The 16,261-nt window shown below is 54.4% G+C and overlaps 2 protein-coding genes across 2 annotated transcripts; one reads left to right on the forward strand and one right to left on the reverse strand.

Annotated features, from left to right (window-relative positions):
• Nucleotides 1–4,832: 4,832 nt before the first annotated feature.
• Nucleotides 4,833–6,706, forward strand: SWSAP1 (SWIM-type zinc finger 7 associated protein 1). Its single transcript, XM_049788556.1, has 2 exons — nt 4,833–5,081; nt 6,037–6,706. Exons 1-2 carry the CDS (start codon nt 4,833–4,835, stop codon nt 6,619–6,621), a joined length of 834 nt encoding a protein of 277 aa, XP_049644513.1. The 3' UTR covers nt 6,622–6,706.
• A 1,319-nt stretch (nt 6,707–8,025) lies between these two features.
• EPOR (erythropoietin receptor) lies at nt 8,026–12,849 on the reverse strand. The gene is made up of 8 exons (XM_049788555.1): nt 12,697–12,849; nt 11,851–11,986; nt 11,255–11,433; nt 10,996–11,153; nt 9,472–9,625; nt 9,303–9,390; nt 9,112–9,199; nt 8,026–8,769 (listed from the first exon to the last, which is right to left on the reverse strand). The coding sequence occupies exons 1-8, from the start codon at nt 12,812–12,814 to the stop codon at nt 8,161–8,163; spliced, it is 1,530 nt and encodes a 509-aa protein (XP_049644512.1). The 5' UTR covers nt 12,815–12,849; the 3' UTR covers nt 8,026–8,160.
• Nucleotides 12,850–16,261: the final 3,412 nt, after the last annotated feature.

Raw genomic sequence — 16,261 nt, forward strand, 5'->3', positions numbered from 1 at the left:
GGCCCAAGGGGGCATCCCTCCCCTTCCATGACCTTTCACCCAGATCCTTCTAAGTTTCTACTTCTACAGGATTTGCCCCAGTTCAAGGAATTGGGGTCCAGGGTGCTGTGTCTCCCCTATATCTTTGTTATTTATTAGGGCTATAGAAAGGACTTTTTCCTTGGAACCCATGCCCCCCATTTTTCACACTGACCCCCCATGCCTCCACCTCATGCAGACTGCCATCTTGAGGGGGAAATTGAGGAGCAGAGAGGCTCTCCCACCCTGGGCACCCCAAGGCAGAGGGCAGAGGACATGCCACCCCCTTTCCTCACCACCCTCTTATCTTTAATAAACACCTGTTTGTAACAGAATTTGATTTACTACTTTGTTCCCTCTGCTGGCTGAGATGGGGGGAGTCTCTCTCCACTAGTTCAGGTTCATTTCGGGGGTGACTTTGGAGGGGGCAGTGTGGGGCTGTGAGAATGGTGAACTGGGGTTAAATTCCAACCGAACTCTCTTGGCTGTGTGTCTGCAGGAAAGTTACTTAATCACTCTGTGCTCTTGTTTCTTCATCTGTCCGAGGCAAGCGGACCAGCTGCGTTAGGCCCATACACAGTGGGGGCACCTTCTTAGCCCCTTCATGCTATCTGCTTTGTTTCAAACCATAGCAGGGCACAGAGGGGTCCCTGGAGCTCCAGGGAGCAAACAGGAATAATGAGGACCTTTAAAACCCAAGGGGTTTACAAAGGGGCCAGAGAGATAGCGTGGAGGTAAGGATTTTGCCTTGCATGCAGAAGGACGGTGGTTCGAATCTTGGCATCCCATATGGTCTCCTGAGCCTGCCAGGAGCGATTTCTGAGCGTAGAGCCAGGAATGACCCCTGAGCACTGCTGGGTGTGACCCCAAAAAACCCAAAAATCAAAAACAAACAAACAAAAAAAAAAAACCCTGTTATTAGAAGTGGATTTGTTGGTCCAGAGCCCAAGTACAGTGGTTAAAGCCCTTGCCTTGCATGCTGCCAACCTGGGTTTGATCCCCAGCATCCCATGGAGTCCCTTGAGAACCGCCAGGAGTGATTCCTGAGTGCAGAGCCAGGAATCAGTCCTGAGCTTGCTATGACCCAAAACAAACAAAAAGAAGAGAGAAGTTCTTTTTTTTTTTGGTCACATCTGGCAGTGCTCAGGGGTTACTCCTGGCTCTACGCTCAGAAATCACTCCTGGCAGGCTCAGAGGACCATATGGGACGCCGGGGTTCGAACCACTGACCTTCTGCATGAGAGGCAAACACCTTACCTCCATGCTATCTCTCCAGCCCTATGGAAGAGAGTTCTTGTGGTGATATGCCAATCCCAACTTCCTTCCCTCCCTCTCCCTCCCTCCCCTTCCTTCCTTTTTTCCTTTCTTCCCTCCTTCTCTCCCTCCTTCCCTTCCTTCCTTCCTTCCTTCCTTCCTTCCTTCCTTCCTTCCTTCCTTCCTTCCTTCCTTCTTTCTTTTGGTTTTTGAGCTACACTGGCAATGCTCAGGGGCTACCCATGGAAGGCTCAGGGGATCATATGGGATGCTGTAAGTCAAATCCAAATTCGTTCTGGTTTGGTCTCATGCAAGGCAAATGCCCTACTGCTGTGCTATTTCTCTGGACAGGGCAGGAGCTGGAGAGTAACACAGCAGTAAGGTGTTTTCCTTGTACATGGCCAACCCAGGACAGACAGTGGTTTGAATCCCGGGATCCCATATGGTCCTCGTTTCCTGTCACAAGTGATTTCTGAGCAGAGAGCCAGGAGTAACCCCTGAGGGCCACCAGGTGTGACTCCCACAAAAAATGACAGGGCAGGAGGCACTACCCACCAGCATATGCTCTTAATTTTTGTGTCATCCGATGACAGCAGGATGATAGAAAAGTTTTCTACAGGGTGGACCTGGCTGATTGCAGCAAAAGCTCAGAACCAGAGTTGATTCTCATGACATGTGTGAAACCAAACATGACACCAAGGAACGTGTGCTGGTGCCTTGCTCTTATTTCTTTCATTTCGTGTGAATGATCTTGTCTCTGCAGAAAATAAACTGCATTTCTCGCTGTTTTTCTGGCCCCGCAGAGAAATGAAAGGACACACAAGTCCGCACCAGAGTTTTCTGGGGAACACCAGAAACGGTCTGGAAACTTCAGGGCCTGGGCGTTGGGGAGAGAGGAAGAAGCTCAAGTGAAAGTCTGTGCCAGAGGGATGAGAGTGAGAGAGAGAGAGAGAGAGAGAGAGAGAGAGAGAGAGAGAGAGAGAGAGTGGGAGGGAAACATTTTCCCTGTGTGTGTGTAAACCCTCTGCTCCAATTCTAGTTCAAATCCTCAGCACCGCATATGGTCCCATTAGCTTGCCAGGAGTGATCCTTGAGCGCAGAGCCAGGAGTAACCCCTGAGCATCGCCGGGTGTGGTGCTAAAACAAACAAACAAAAATATTGGCCAGAATGATAGCACAGCAGTAGGTCATTTGTCTTGCATGTGGCTGATCTGGGACGGACTGAGTTTGATCCCCAGTATCCCTATGGTCCTCCGAGTCTGCCAGGAGAAATTCCTAAGTGCAAAGCCAGGAATAACTCCTGAGTGCTGCTGAGGATTGCCAATAAAAAACACCAAAAAACATATAGGGTTCTGGGGACCATCTTTGTATGTGATGGCACGACAAGAGAGACTGGAGGCTGGGGTAGGATGGGAGGAAGCAAACCTTGCAAACATCACAGGGTGGGCTGAGAGGAATCCCAGGAAGAGGGAGGTGAGTCAGGAATGTGTCTGCGATGTGAGCTGCAGAAGTTCCCGGATGAATTTTTGCTATTTCCAGCATCCTCACGGTTCATCTCTCCCTTTTGCTGCCTCCAAGCCTGAATGGAAGGCAGCACGATTTCAGCACAACGGACAGCACCCAGGCCCGATGGGTGCTGTCCAGGGTCCTGGCCACTAAAGGGTCAAGAGGAGAATGGCTGGTTCCATCTCCAGGCACGCAGGGCTCCCCAAATACCGCTGGATGCGAACCTGGTGTCCCTCATTGCACTTTGAGAGAGATTCCTTCCCCCAAAGAAAACAACTAAAAGGAAACCGGGTCAGGGCTGGCTCAGAGGCATCGTGGGTCTTGCCAGCACCAGTCTCAGAGCGCACAATCTCAGCCCCACCTGGTCGTGCAGTTCCTAGCCCATTGTGTGCAAAGACTTTGCCCAGGAGTGTGACAAAGGCGATCGGTTTGGGGAATACGGGGCACCAAACTGGTGTGAAATGCCCCTTGCATCGCTGCAGAACCCCTTTTTCCAGGAAGCCCTCCAGGGAGGGTGCATCGACCCCATGCTGACATTGCTGTGTGCTGGACCCCCTTTGTGCACAAATCACCACCCTACACACAGACACAGAGGCAGAGAACAACAGTGTTGGAAGTATTAAATTCTCCAAAGGGAAAAAAAGCTATTAGCTTGGGCAGGAAGAGTGGTGTTATTTGCAAAGGTCAGGGAAGGCCTTGGGGGGGGTGGAGGGCATGAGCCAAGGCCTGCTTATGATGGGCAGGGGGGACCAACCACAGAAAGCAAGTGAGATCTTGGGGGTGATGGTGCTCTGCTCTGGGGCCAGAGAGTCTCAGGTGTGTGTGTGTGTGTGTGTGTGTGTGTGTGTGTGTGTGTGTGTGTAAGGAGCTGAAAGAAAATGTCTATGATGTGTGAGTGAATGCCTAGCGTGGTCGTCTCTTTGGGGACAGGGAGACAGCATGAATGGGGTGCTTTGTGGCAGGAACATGTGGAGAAGGCGGGCAGGACATACAGAGAGCGCGTGGTGATGTGCATATGCATATGTGTGTGTGTGTGTGTCTGTACGCGCGTGTATGTGGAGTAGACGGGGAGGGAGGGAAAGAGCCCGGTGGCTGTGTAAGTGGGTGTATCGGGGGATGTTCTGGAACTGTGTTCTGGTTGCAGAGGGAGAGAGCCAGCCCAGGAAAGCTCAGTTCCGCCCCATTCCACCCCCGGTCTCCTGGCAACCATACCACTTGGAAGTTGCTGGGAGACCGAGTTGCTACGGCAACGGGGGGGCTTGAGTGGCAGCTGCGGGCCAGCCGGGGCCAGGAGCCCTGGTAGGTCCTTTACTAGCTGAATCACCTCCTCTTCTTGCTTGTCTTCTCCTTTCACCCTACGGGTCTCCCTCATTCATTCATTTAAGGAGCTCTTGTGGGGCCCTGGAAAGAGGAAGCAGACAGACAGACAAGAGCTAGGTTATGGGGCCACTGGCTCTTTGTCTCGCCTGATCTTTACCCTCCCCACCCCCTTTTTGCTCCTGGTCCCGCCTCTCCTTTCCTTCCTTTTCCCTAGCACAGGATCCAGGCCTCTGATCTCAGAGATGGATGCCTGATGTTTGGGGGTTCTGGACCCAGAGCCCACCAAGTAGGACACCCCTGCTTCTCATTCCCAGCTGTGGGGATTGAGTGACATCCGTAGAGCCTGCACAGACACGTGGTCATTTCATTGCAAATTTTCCAAGGAGACAACGTGGATCCCATTTCCCAGAGGAGCAAACTGAGACCAGGGCATGAAGTCACATGAAGTTAGGTTTGCTCCTTCCAACCCTGCAAGTCTTCTTGTCTGCATGCCAGAGCTCCCGAGAACTGTTGGAGTTGCTTCCCCCAGGGAAGGAAGGACCTCAGCGCCCAGAAAACTAGGCCACACTCCCCTGCCTGGGTCTTGCTAGCAAAGAACGGGGCAACCTCTGCTGGACAGACAGCTCCACGGACCAATAGGGAAGGGCCTTGCGTTTCAACCAATCAGATTCCTGAAGAGGCGGGACTAAAGCCAAAAGCTGGTCGCTGATTGGACGGCGGCACATTGCGAATGAATGGCGGAGACGCTGAGGCGGGTGCTAAGCGTGGCGAGTTCCGCCAGGCTGGTGGAGGAGAATGTGGCGGAAGCGGGGTCACCTGTGCTCCTGCTCGGCGGTCCGGGCTCTGGAAAGACCACGCTGCTATTCGCGGCGGCTCTGGAGGCGGCAGGGGAAGGTCGAGGCCCCGTCCTTTTCCTCACGCGGAGGCCGCTGCAAAGCCTACCCCGCCGAACCGGCGCCGCGCTCGACCCTCTGAGGCTCCAGGTAAAGGGGCGGGACTAGAGAAATATCAGCCAATGACTGGCGCGTGTGGGATTGAATGGCAGTTGGACAGACCAATGACGGGAAAGATGCGCCGCCGGAGCCGCCAATGATGCGGCGGCTTAGGGCGCAGTGAGCGGGGTCAGAGGTATCATCCAATGACGGGGCGGGATTGCGGAAAGGCGGGGCTAAGCGGTCCGGACTAGAGTGGGAATTAACATTGAGAGCGGGGCCCGGGAGATAGTGCAGTTGGGAGGGCTGCTTGCCTTGCAAGGGTTCGATCTCCGGCAGCCCAGAAGGTCCTCCGAGCACCGCCAGGAGTCATTCCTGAGCGCAGAGCCTGGAGTAACTCCTGAGCAACTGCCGGGTGTGGTCCAAATACTAAAAAAGGAAAAAAAAAGTTGGCCTAATAATTTGTTCCCAAAATATGTTCTTTTTCCAACTCTGATGAGTACTGGATTATTAAAAAATGAATAAATAGGAGGGCCCGGAGAGATATCCAGCGGCGTTTGCCTTGCAAGCAGCCGATCCAGGACCAAAGGTGGTTGGTTCGAATCCCGGTGTCCCATAGGGTCCCCCGTGCCTGCCAGGAGCTATTTCTGAGCAGACAGCCAGGAGTAACCCCTGAGCACCGCCGGGTGTGGCCCAAACACCAAAAAAAAAAAAAGAATAAATTTTTTTTTTTTTTTTTTTTTTTTTGGTTTTTGGGTCACACCCAGCAGTGCTCAGGGATTTCTCCTGGCTCTGCGCTTAGAAATCGCCCCTGGCAGGCACAGGGGACCCTATGGGATGCCGGGATTCAAACCACCGTCCTTCTGCATGCAAGGGAAACGCCTTACCTCCATGCTATCTCTCTGGCCCCAGGACCCCTACTTTTAATATTGACTCCCAGCATTGCCAGGAGTAAGTCCTGTCTAGAATCTAATCGGACTTTTTTTTTTTTTTTTTCTTCTGCTAGAAGATCCGCTTCCAATACCCACCGTCGACCCGGGACCTGCTCGGGCTCCTGTGCTCCGCCCATGAGATTCGGGGCCCAGCCCCCTCCCTGCTGCTGCTCGACGGCCTGGAGGAGTACCTGCTGGAAGACCCGGGCTCTGAGGACGCCGCCTACCTGGCCGCCCTGCTGCTGGACACAGTCGCCCACTTCAGCCGCCGGGTACCCGGGGGCTGCGGGCTCCTCGTGGCCCTGCAGACCCAGGAGGAAGGGGACAATGAGGACGTGCTGCAGCTGTTCATCCTCCGGAGGTATTTCCCTTCCCAGTGTTGGCTGCATTTTGAGGATCAGAACCCGGGACAGCGTCTCCTACGGGTCAGCCTGGAGCCTGGTGGGTTGGCCCCCCAGGAAGAGTGGTCTGTGCTCTTCCACCCAGATGGCGAGATGATAGTCACCCCCAGAACTGCCTTGGCTGGTGAACCGAGTGCAGACTCTGCTTCCTGCGCTGGAGACCAGCCTTGTACTTCGGTGTGTGACCGCCAGTCTCTGCTTCAGTTTCTCTCGGCTGGGAAACTGACCGCAGGGACACACACAGATCCAAAGCCTTGACAACTTAATAGCATTATGTACATAGGATACCTAACCACTATGTTGGGGTTGTTTTTATACTTTATTAAAATAATTTTGTGATAGGAAATAAGAGTCTTTGTTTTTGCATTCAAGAGGATTATTAAGATAGGACCAGAAAGATAGTCCAGTGGGCAGTGTGTTTTAAACAAGGCTGACCTTAACACCCCATTTTGGTCTCCTGATAGGAGCGAGTCCTACCAAGCAGGAGTGACTCCTGATTGCAGAGCCAGAAATACTGCAGGGACAAAACAAAAAGATGACCAACAAAAACAATACTTAACCATGCATTTTTTTTTCTCTTTTTGTTTTTTGGGCCACACCCGGCATTGCTCAGGGGTTACTTCTGGCTGTCTGCTCAGAAATAGCTCCTGGCAGGCACGGGGACCCTAAGGGACACCGGGATTCGAACCAACCACCTTTGATCCTGGATTGGCTGCTTGCAAGGCAAACACTGCTGTTCTATCTCTCCGGGCCCAGCTCTTCTGAATTCTATCCATCTTTTTGTTTATGCTTTTGGCGACATTGGGAATCAAACCCAATACTTAACCAGAGGTTAAAGCAGCAACTTCCATTTAGTGAACACTTCCCAGAACAGCCTTATGTAGAATTAAAAGGCCTTTGAATGTATGTTGATATATCATCATCAGTGGTCAAAAAGACTGGCTAGAGGCTCCTGAAATCTATTTCCCTCTGTGAGTACACCAGTAAACTACACTTCCCAGATGCCCTTGCGGTCACGTGACCATTTCTGACCAATGGAGACCGGAAGAAGAAACGGTCCCATTTCCCCCCCCCCCACACACACACACACTGCTAGGCAAAAGGCCTACATTGGCTTATAGACTCTTCTGCCACTTTCCCTTTTGCTTTTTAACCCACAGGATATGGAGGAACCATCTAAATAGAGATAATAAAGCTATTGACCGGAAATGCCTGGTCTGACTCACCCCCAGCATGGCTGCCCACCAGTATGGTTTGAGATAGGAGACTCCATTGACCATGCAAAGCCACTAGAACTGGGCAGTTTATTGTGGCTGCAGTAGGTACTCATTTTACTCCTATTTCCCAGGGCCAAACTGGATGAAGCACAGGCTTGGCAGCCACCTGACTGTCTGGCCCAGTGCAGCACAAACTAAGGCTTACAAAATGTGAGTAGAAATTGGGATAAAATGATCATTGGAGAGCCAGAGTGATAGATAGCACAGTGGTAGGGCATTTTCCTTGCATGCAGCCAACCCGGAACGGACCCAGGTTTGTTTCCTGACATCCCATATGGTTCCCTGCGCCTTCCAAGAGCAATTTCTGAGCACAGAGCCAGGAGTAACCCTTGAGCACTGCTGGGTGTGCCCCAAAACCAAAAAAAAAAAAAAAAGAGAGAAAAGAAAGAAAAGAAACCTGGGTATGTGCATTTTTAAAGGGCTGCAAAGTTGGCATTTCTGGACAGGGTCGGCTCACGTACCCAGCCTGGATCCTAGTCTGTGGGGAGACCTTCCCACTGTCCCTCCCCCGAAGCATGTCTTAGGAACAAGCCACATAGCTGGGAGGTGAAGTGTCCGTGGCTGGCACCAGGCTATTCTCATAAGAGTTGGGGTAGGAGTCACTGGGGGAGCCACCCTGGTTCCCCTGCGAGGCCCCTGAACTGTAGTCGGTTGAGATGCCAGAGTCAGATACCACGAGGTACAGGTACTTGAGGTGTGGGGGTGTGGGGGGCAGCTCGGCAGGCAGCTGTCTTGGGCACAGGAGCTGGGAGCTGGGGTCCAGGATGGTATACTCAAAGCTGGATGCAGAGACCCCCTCAGGCCCTGGCTTCACAGCCAAGGCCGACGAGCAGGAAGATGCTTCAGAGGCGTCGGCCAGGACTGCGGGGTCCAAACTGCTCCCAGGCCCTGAGAGGTCCTCGCCCGATGGACTCCGGGGCAGCAAACACTTGTCCAGCACCAGGTAAGAGTCCCGGGCATGCTCACTGCCCGTCTCCAGCAGGCGTCCCTGGTCCTCAGTCCCGGGTTCCAGGATGGGTTTCACCACCCAGCAGCGTTCGGAGAGCACTTCCAGGTTGGCAGGGGGATCCTCGGTGAAGGGGGTACAGGGGTTCCACCAAAGGCAGCCGTCGTTCTGATACAACCACAGCTGCAGGGGGAAATAAAAAGACACTTTCAAGCAAGCTCGCTTCATCCAGGGCATGAACTGGGAATTAATTCCTGTACCAACAGCAGACAGCTCCAAGTTGTTTTTCTTGTTGTTTGTTTGTTTTGGAGCCACACCTGGCAGCACTCAGGGGTTCTTCCTGGCTCTGCTCTCAGAAATCACTCCTGGCAGACTAGGGGGACCATATGGGATGCTGTGGGGTTAGAACCTGGGTCCGTCCCGAGTAGGCCGCGTGCAAGGCAAATGCCCTACCGCTGTGCTATCACTCCGGGCTCCCCCTGCTCCAAGTTAGTCAGGGACCCGACGACCACCAGGCCACCTTACCTGGAAATTCCCCTGGTGGGTGGTGAAGAGACCCTCAAACTCACTCTCGGGGCTCGGGATGCCAGGCCAGATCTTCTGCTTCAGGGTCCTAGGGAAGGAAATCAAAAGAAAGCAAAACCCAGGGGTTCTACTGGGCCACCGAGCACTGAGGAGGTGCCCAGGGATTCGGGGTGCTGGTGATCTGTCCTCACCGGCGGTGGGAGAGCAGCGCGAGCACTGCGAGCAGCAGCAGGATGAGCACCAGGATGAGAGAGAGCGTCAGGATGAGCGGGTCCAGGTCTGGGGGGGCGGGAGCAAGTTATGGGGGTACTGGACGGCCCCCCAAGACGCCGCCCCCACCGTCCGGGCCTGCAGCCTCACCACTGGCCGTGAGCAGCGTGGCGGGCTCCGACCAAGCGCTCCAGAAGCCTCCGAAGCTGGGCTCGGCCATGCGCGCGCGCACCGCGAATGTGTACCGCGTGGAGCCGCGCAGGTTACTGAGCGAGCACTCGGTGCGCCCGTCTAGGATCTCCACCTGGGGGCGGGGCGAATGAGGATCTTAGCCAATCAGAGGGCGGGGACTGGCGTTTGGGGGCGGGGCCTAACCTCCCTAACACCAATGAAAACAAGCCAATCCCGGAACGCCTACGACCCCTAATCATTGGAGAGCTGCGAATGGAGGGGCGGGGCCCAGAAATGATCAGCACCAAGCAGAGCTTGGATCTGGTACAAGGGGCGGGGCCAGAGTAGAGAGGGGCGGGGCCTAGGGATGACGAGGTTTGAACCTGGGTCTGCGTGCAAGGCAAATGCTACTGTAGGGGCACAGCGGTATGGCGTTTGCCTTGCAAGCGGCCGACCCAGGACTGACGTTGGTTCGAATCCCGGCATCCCAAATGGTCTCCCCGAGCCTACCAGGAGCGATTTCTGAGCACAGAACCAGGAGTAACCCCTGAATACTGCCGGATGTGACCCTCCAAAAACAAAAACAAAAAACGCTACTTGTGTTATATGTTATAACTCCAGCCTTCTCATCTCCTTATTTTTTGTCATGCCAGGGGCCAAACCCAGGACCTCAGATATGCAAGACCTTAGACATTCAATGGCTCAACTACAACCTCCAGCAGGGCCTGAGGGGTCTCTGGGATGCAGATATATCAGAGAAACTGCAATTGGTGGAAGTTAGGTGGGCTGGGGAAAGGGGACTCAGAAAGATAATATAGAGGCCAGAGAGATAGCACAGTGGTAGGGTGCTTGCATGCGATGGACCTGAGTTGGAGCCTGGGTTTTTCCCCGAGCCTGCCAGGAGCAATTTCTGAGCAGAGTCAGGAGTAACCCCTGAGCGCCACCAGGTGTGCCCCCAAAACAAGCCAAAAAAAGGTAATACAGAGAAAGGGAGCTTGCTAAGGAAGCAGCAGACCCAGGTGCCATCCCTGGCACCCCAGAGAGTCCCCTACTCTGCCCTGGAGCACCACCAGGAGAGCTTCCTGAGTGCAGAATCCCAAGAGTCAGCCATGAGCATCACCAGGGGGGTAGGGGCTCAAAATCCAAAAACAACCATAAGGCGCCCGGAGATATAGCACAGCGGTGTTTGCCTTGAAAGCAGCCGATCCAGGACCAAAGGTGGTTGGTTCGAATCCCAGTGTCCCATATGGTCCCCCGTGCCTGCCAGGAGCTATTTCTGAGCAGACAGCCAGGAGTCACCCCTGAGCAACGCCGGGTGTGACCCAAAAACCAAAACCAAAACCAAAACAAACAAAAAAAACCCAGAAATAACCATTTATATATATATATATATATAGGCAAAAAGGAGCGAATTCGTTGGTGATGGAGCTGTCATGGGATTGGAGGGAAGGCCGTAGGATTTCAGGGGGGTGCTGCCAGGGGACTGTGTGGGACAGGCCTCACCCTATGTGCACTCCCAGCTGCGCTGCCAGTGGAGATGTTCACTTCGTAGCGAATGAGGTTGACCATGGGGGCACTTGGCGGTGGGAGCCAGCGCAGGACCACATGGCTGCCATCCTCTGCCTGCTGGGCCAGCAGCCCAGCAGGAGGGTCCAGAAGCACTGCAGAAAGGGGGTAGATGGGTAGGTAGGTCCGGAGGGCAACGGAGACCGAGCCCCCCCATGTCAGACCCAGCACCCCAACCCGGTGGCAAGTCGCTTACCCACTTCGTTGATGTGAATGACCCTTTGGAAGAGTTGCACACCCGACGGGACGGCCCGGACGCGCAGCTCCAAGGGCACGAAGCTCGACGTGTCGGCCGTGGGCAGGGAGCACCAGAAGCGCACCTGGCCGTGGGCCGTGGGCATCTGGTGCAGGCGACATGCCTTCCACGGCTCCCCCCTGTGCACCCCGGGACCCGGCGAGAGAAAGGCAGCAGGTGGAAAAGTGGAGATGGAGAGAGAGACTCCTCCACCTTGGAGACACCCAAGGACACAGGACACATTCCGGGCATCACCGCCAGGGGGTGTCCCAGTCTCGTGCCTGCAGTGGACCAGCGTGGTCCTATTTGGGGGCTGTTTGTGGGTGTGTTTTGTGTTTGTGGGTGTGTGTATTTGGGGATGAGCCCTGGCCAGTTCCTGCCCCAGCCTGTAGAGGGCGCGCCAACTACAACTACCCCCACCCAGTTTTCCCCACCAGGGCTGCAAACGCCAAAGGTGCAATGGCCTGCCTGCACTTCCCTGTAACATTTGGAGTGTGGGGTGTAGGGGTGCAGGGGGCGCAGGTGCCACCTCTGCCAACTGCCCGGGACTCACTCACTCGAGCTGGTAGGAGAAACTGTAGTTGTTGGGGCCTAGCCCGGGGCTGGCCGCCTCCTCCCAGAAGCACACCAGGTCTTCCAGCCGCTCGGTGAAGCACAAAAGCTCTGGAGGACCGCGGGCCGCCAGCAAGGCCACTGGAGGTGGGGGATCGGGGGACTTGAGGCTTGTCCCGGGCCACCCCACCCCCCTAGCCTGCTGCCTGCACCCACAGATAAGCGCAATGCCCCGCCCCCGGTGCTACCAGAGCTGGGCCCCTCGAGGGGTCCGCGGAGGGGGTGCCTTGGGGTCCCCCAAAAACAGGTTTGCTCGCTTGGATCTGTCCCCACCGCACCCCAACCCCGCGCACCACCAACCACCCCGGAGCGCAGGGTGCTAGCTGAGCCGTGCGCCCCGCCCCTGCGCAGGTCCCCAGCAGGCCCAGGGTAGGGGTGTGTGCGGGAGGGAGGCCCCTATCGGCCCCCGCAGGCTCCGGGATCCCCGATAGCGCCAACCGTGCCCCCCCCACCCCGCCCCATCCCTGTACCAGGCAGGGAGGTGGCCCGCGCGCACGCAAACCAAACCGTGTTTACTGTCTGTCGCCTGGGCTGCACACTGGGCTCCCTGGTCCCCTCTTGGAGGGTCCCTGAGCCCCTCTTTCCCCCTTTCGGGGGACACACCACCGTGCCTAGAGCCAGCAGCAGGGCCTCTGACCCAGTAAAAAACCTTTTGCCCTTCCCACTGCCAAGCATTCTCTCCAGCCCAGATCCAAGTTGGGAATGAGGGTTCCCCTCCCCAGGAATGCCCCACTAGAACCCCCAGTCCATGGACAGGTTCTTCCACACACAGACCTTCCCCTCTTTCTTACCTTTGCTCTCAAACTTGGGGTTCAGGGGGGCTGGTGAGGGAGCCCAGGCGGCCCCAGCGAGCAGCAGACACAGGGAGCTGAGTCCAGGCCAGATGGGCGCACGCCCCCGGGGGTCCATGATGCCGCTCCAGGGCTCCGGGCCCCCGTTTCCCAGGCGCCGGCACAGTCCACAGCTGCGTCAGAGAGGCCACCGCGCCGGACACAGCTGACCAGCCCCTTCCCGGTCCCGGGTGCCTTAAGTAGCAGCTCCCTCGAGGGGGCGGGACCAGGGCGCAGCCTGGGCCAGATAAGGGGAGAGGAGGCGGCTCAGAGCCAGGAGCCAGGCCCGGGCAGGATGGGGGACAGGGGACCCAATGGCAGAGAAGGAACTGTTCCAGCTGTGTGACCCTAGGCCGGGAACTTGCCTTATCTGAGCTTCGTGCTTCTCATCTGTGAACTCCTGACACTCCAGGAGGACATTCCAGAAAGGAACTGGATAGCCAGGGCCCATTGCTAATCCCGTGTCTGCCCAGGCTGGGGAGGAACAATCATCTTAATCCAGGGCTATCGGGAAATCAGAGAGTTTCCTTTGCACGCACTAACCCGGGTTCGATTCCCGGCATCCCATATGGTCCCCTGAGCCTGCCAGGAGTGATTCCTGTGCGCAGAGCCAGGAGGAACTCTTGAGAAAATTGAAAAAAAAAAAAAAAGGGGGGGTGGGATATTACAGGATCAGAGGGAATTGAGCAGGGGAAAGGGGTATCTCACAGTGTCTCTAACTTCCAGCAAACGAGTCTGGGGGCCAAAAAGAAAGTACAGTGGATAGGGCTTTTGCATACAACTTGCACACGACTGACCAGGCTTTGATCCCAGGCATCCCATATGGTGCCCCAAGCCCCCCAGGAGTAATTCCTGAACACAGAGCCAGAAGTAACCCATGAGCACCACCAAGTGGTGTGGCCAAAAATCAAAACACAGCGAAGGGCCAGGAGAGATAGTACAGCTGCATTTGCCTTGCAAGCAGCCGATCCAGAGGACCAAAGGTGGTTGGTTCGAATCCCAGTGTCCCATATGGTCCCCCGTGCCTGCCTGCCAGGAGCTATTTCTGAGCAGACAGCCAGGAGTAACCCCTGAGCACCGCTGGGTGTGGCCCAAAAACCAAAACCAAAACAAAAACAAAAACAAAAACAAACAAAAAAAAAAAACCACAGCAAAAGAGCAAAAACAAAAAACAACAAATGAAGGAACACAGTAAAAGATCAGTTCAAAGCAGCCGATCCAGGACCAAAGGTGGTTGGTTCGAATTCCGGTGTCCCATATGGTCCATTGTGCTGCCAGGAGCTATTTCTGAGCAGACAGCCAGAAGTAACCCCTGAGCACCGCCGGGTGTGGCCCAAAAACAAAACAACAACAACAACAAAAAAAAAACAACAAAGTTCTGGGGCCGGGCGGTGGCGCTGGAGGTAAGGTGCCTGCGCTAGCCTAGGACGGATCACGGTTCGATCCCCCGGCGTCCCATATGGTCCCCCAAGAAGCCAGGAGCAACTTCTGAGCGCATAGCCAGGAGTAACCCCTGAGCATCACAGGGTGTGGCCCAAAAACCAAAAAAAAAAAAAAAAAAAAAAAAAAAAGATCAGTTCAACACTTGGTACCCTGTGTGGCCCTCAGAGCCCACCAGGAGAGATCCCTAAGCACAGAGCCAGGAGTAAGCCCCAAGGAGCACTCAGGGTTTGGCCAAAAATAAAAAAGAGAGGCCAGAGCAATAACATAGCAGATAGGGCATTTATTTGCCTTGCACATAGTTGATCCAGGTTGATCCCGGCATCCCATAGCCTGCCAGGTGTGATTTCTGAGCACAGAGTCAGGAGTAACCCCTGAGTACCACCGGGTGTGGCCCAAAACCCAAAATAAATAAAATAAAGATAGGCATAAGAGCTGAGGATGTGACTTAGAAACAAAGCTTGTCTTGCCAGCATGCAACTAACTGGGTTAGGTCCCTGGCATGACAAAATATAGAGATATAAGTAAAAGGCTGGTATGGACCATAGGCCCAGCCAAACAGTTTATGAGATTCCTAGAGACAAAGGCATTGGTTTCATGGAAGTCATTCATGTGATGCGATGGTCCAATGAGCTTCTGTTCTACGACTTTTGCTGCAGATGGGGTTGCATGGGTAGGTGGAACTAGTGGAGTCTCCTCCTGACAGTGACCCCAGAAGATTTCAGCCTGTTTTGGATAGGAAATGTGTTCATGCAACTTATTCCCCCTTTTTCTTTCTTTGGGTGACACCGTGTGGCCTTCAGGAGATACTCACAATGATTCTCAAGAGACCATATGCAGGGTCAGAGCAATAGATCAGTGGTAGGGCGTTTGTTTTGCACACGGTCAACCTGAATGGGACCGGATTCGATCCCTGGCACCCCATTTGGTCCCCTGAGCCTGCCAGGAGTGATTTCTGAGCACAGAGCCAGGAGTAACCCCTAAGAGCCACCAGGTGTCACCCAAAAACCAAAAAAAAAAAAAAAAAAAAAATGAACCCAGACCTGACCCCCTGCATACAAATAAAGCATGATCTCTCTCTCTCTCTCTCTCTCTCTCTCTCTCTCTCTCTCTCTCTCTCTCTCTCTCTCTCTCTCTCTCTCACACACACACACACACACACACACACACACAGTTTCTGTAGCAGAGATCCAAATAATAAAAGTATAACTACCGACATCTATTTCTGTACTCATGTGGCAGTGATACGAAGAACTGCGGCTGATACACAAACTCCCTGAGCTTGGATCCTGTTCCTTCCTGCTTGTTGCTTGTTGCTCACTCGCTCGATCGCTCGCTCACTCACTCACTCAGAGATCTCGAAGTCTCCGATCCAACCAAGCTTCGCTACTCCACGTCTTCATTCTAGCCATTAGGAGGCAGTGAAAAGGCCACAAGGGGGGGGGAGGTCACACCCCTTCTCTTCAAGGTCAGGCCCTGGAATTTCTCTACATCCTTCCCCTTTACATCCTATTCGCCAAGATCCAGTCCCATGACCACTTTGTGCTGCCAGGGTGACTGAAAGTACACATTTTAACTCTGGGTGGCCAGCAATAGTTCCTCTATGACAGGGGTGTGTGTGTGTGTGTGTGTGTGTGTGTGTGTGTGTGTGTGTGTGTGTGTGTGTGTGTGATCAGATTTGGAGAAGCCATAGAAGAATCTCAATCTTAAGAGTAAAAGCAAGGGGGGCAAGCAGCCAATCCAGGACCAAAGGAGGTTGGTTCGAATCCTGGTGTCCCATAGGGTCCCCCGTGCCTGCCAGGAGCTATTTCTGAGCAGACAGCCAGGAGTAACCCCTGAGCAATGCGAGGTGTGGCCCAAAAACCAAAAAAAAAAAAAAAAAAAAAAAAAGAGTAAAAGCAGGGGCCGGTGTGGTGGCGCTAGAGGTAAGGTGCCTGCCTTCCCAGCGCTAGCCTAGGACGGACCGCAGTTCGATTCCCCGGTCCCGGTGTCACATATGGTCCCCCAAGCCAGGGGCAATGTCTGAGCGCTTAGCCAGGAGTAACCCCCCGAGCGTCACCGGCCCAAAAAAAAAAAAAAAAAAAGA

The sequence above is a fragment of the Suncus etruscus genome, chromosome 15, assembly GCF_024139225.1.
Source record: "Suncus etruscus isolate mSunEtr1 chromosome 15, mSunEtr1.pri.cur, whole genome shotgun sequence".
Lineage (NCBI taxonomy): Eukaryota > Metazoa > Chordata > Mammalia > Eulipotyphla > Soricidae > Suncus > Suncus etruscus.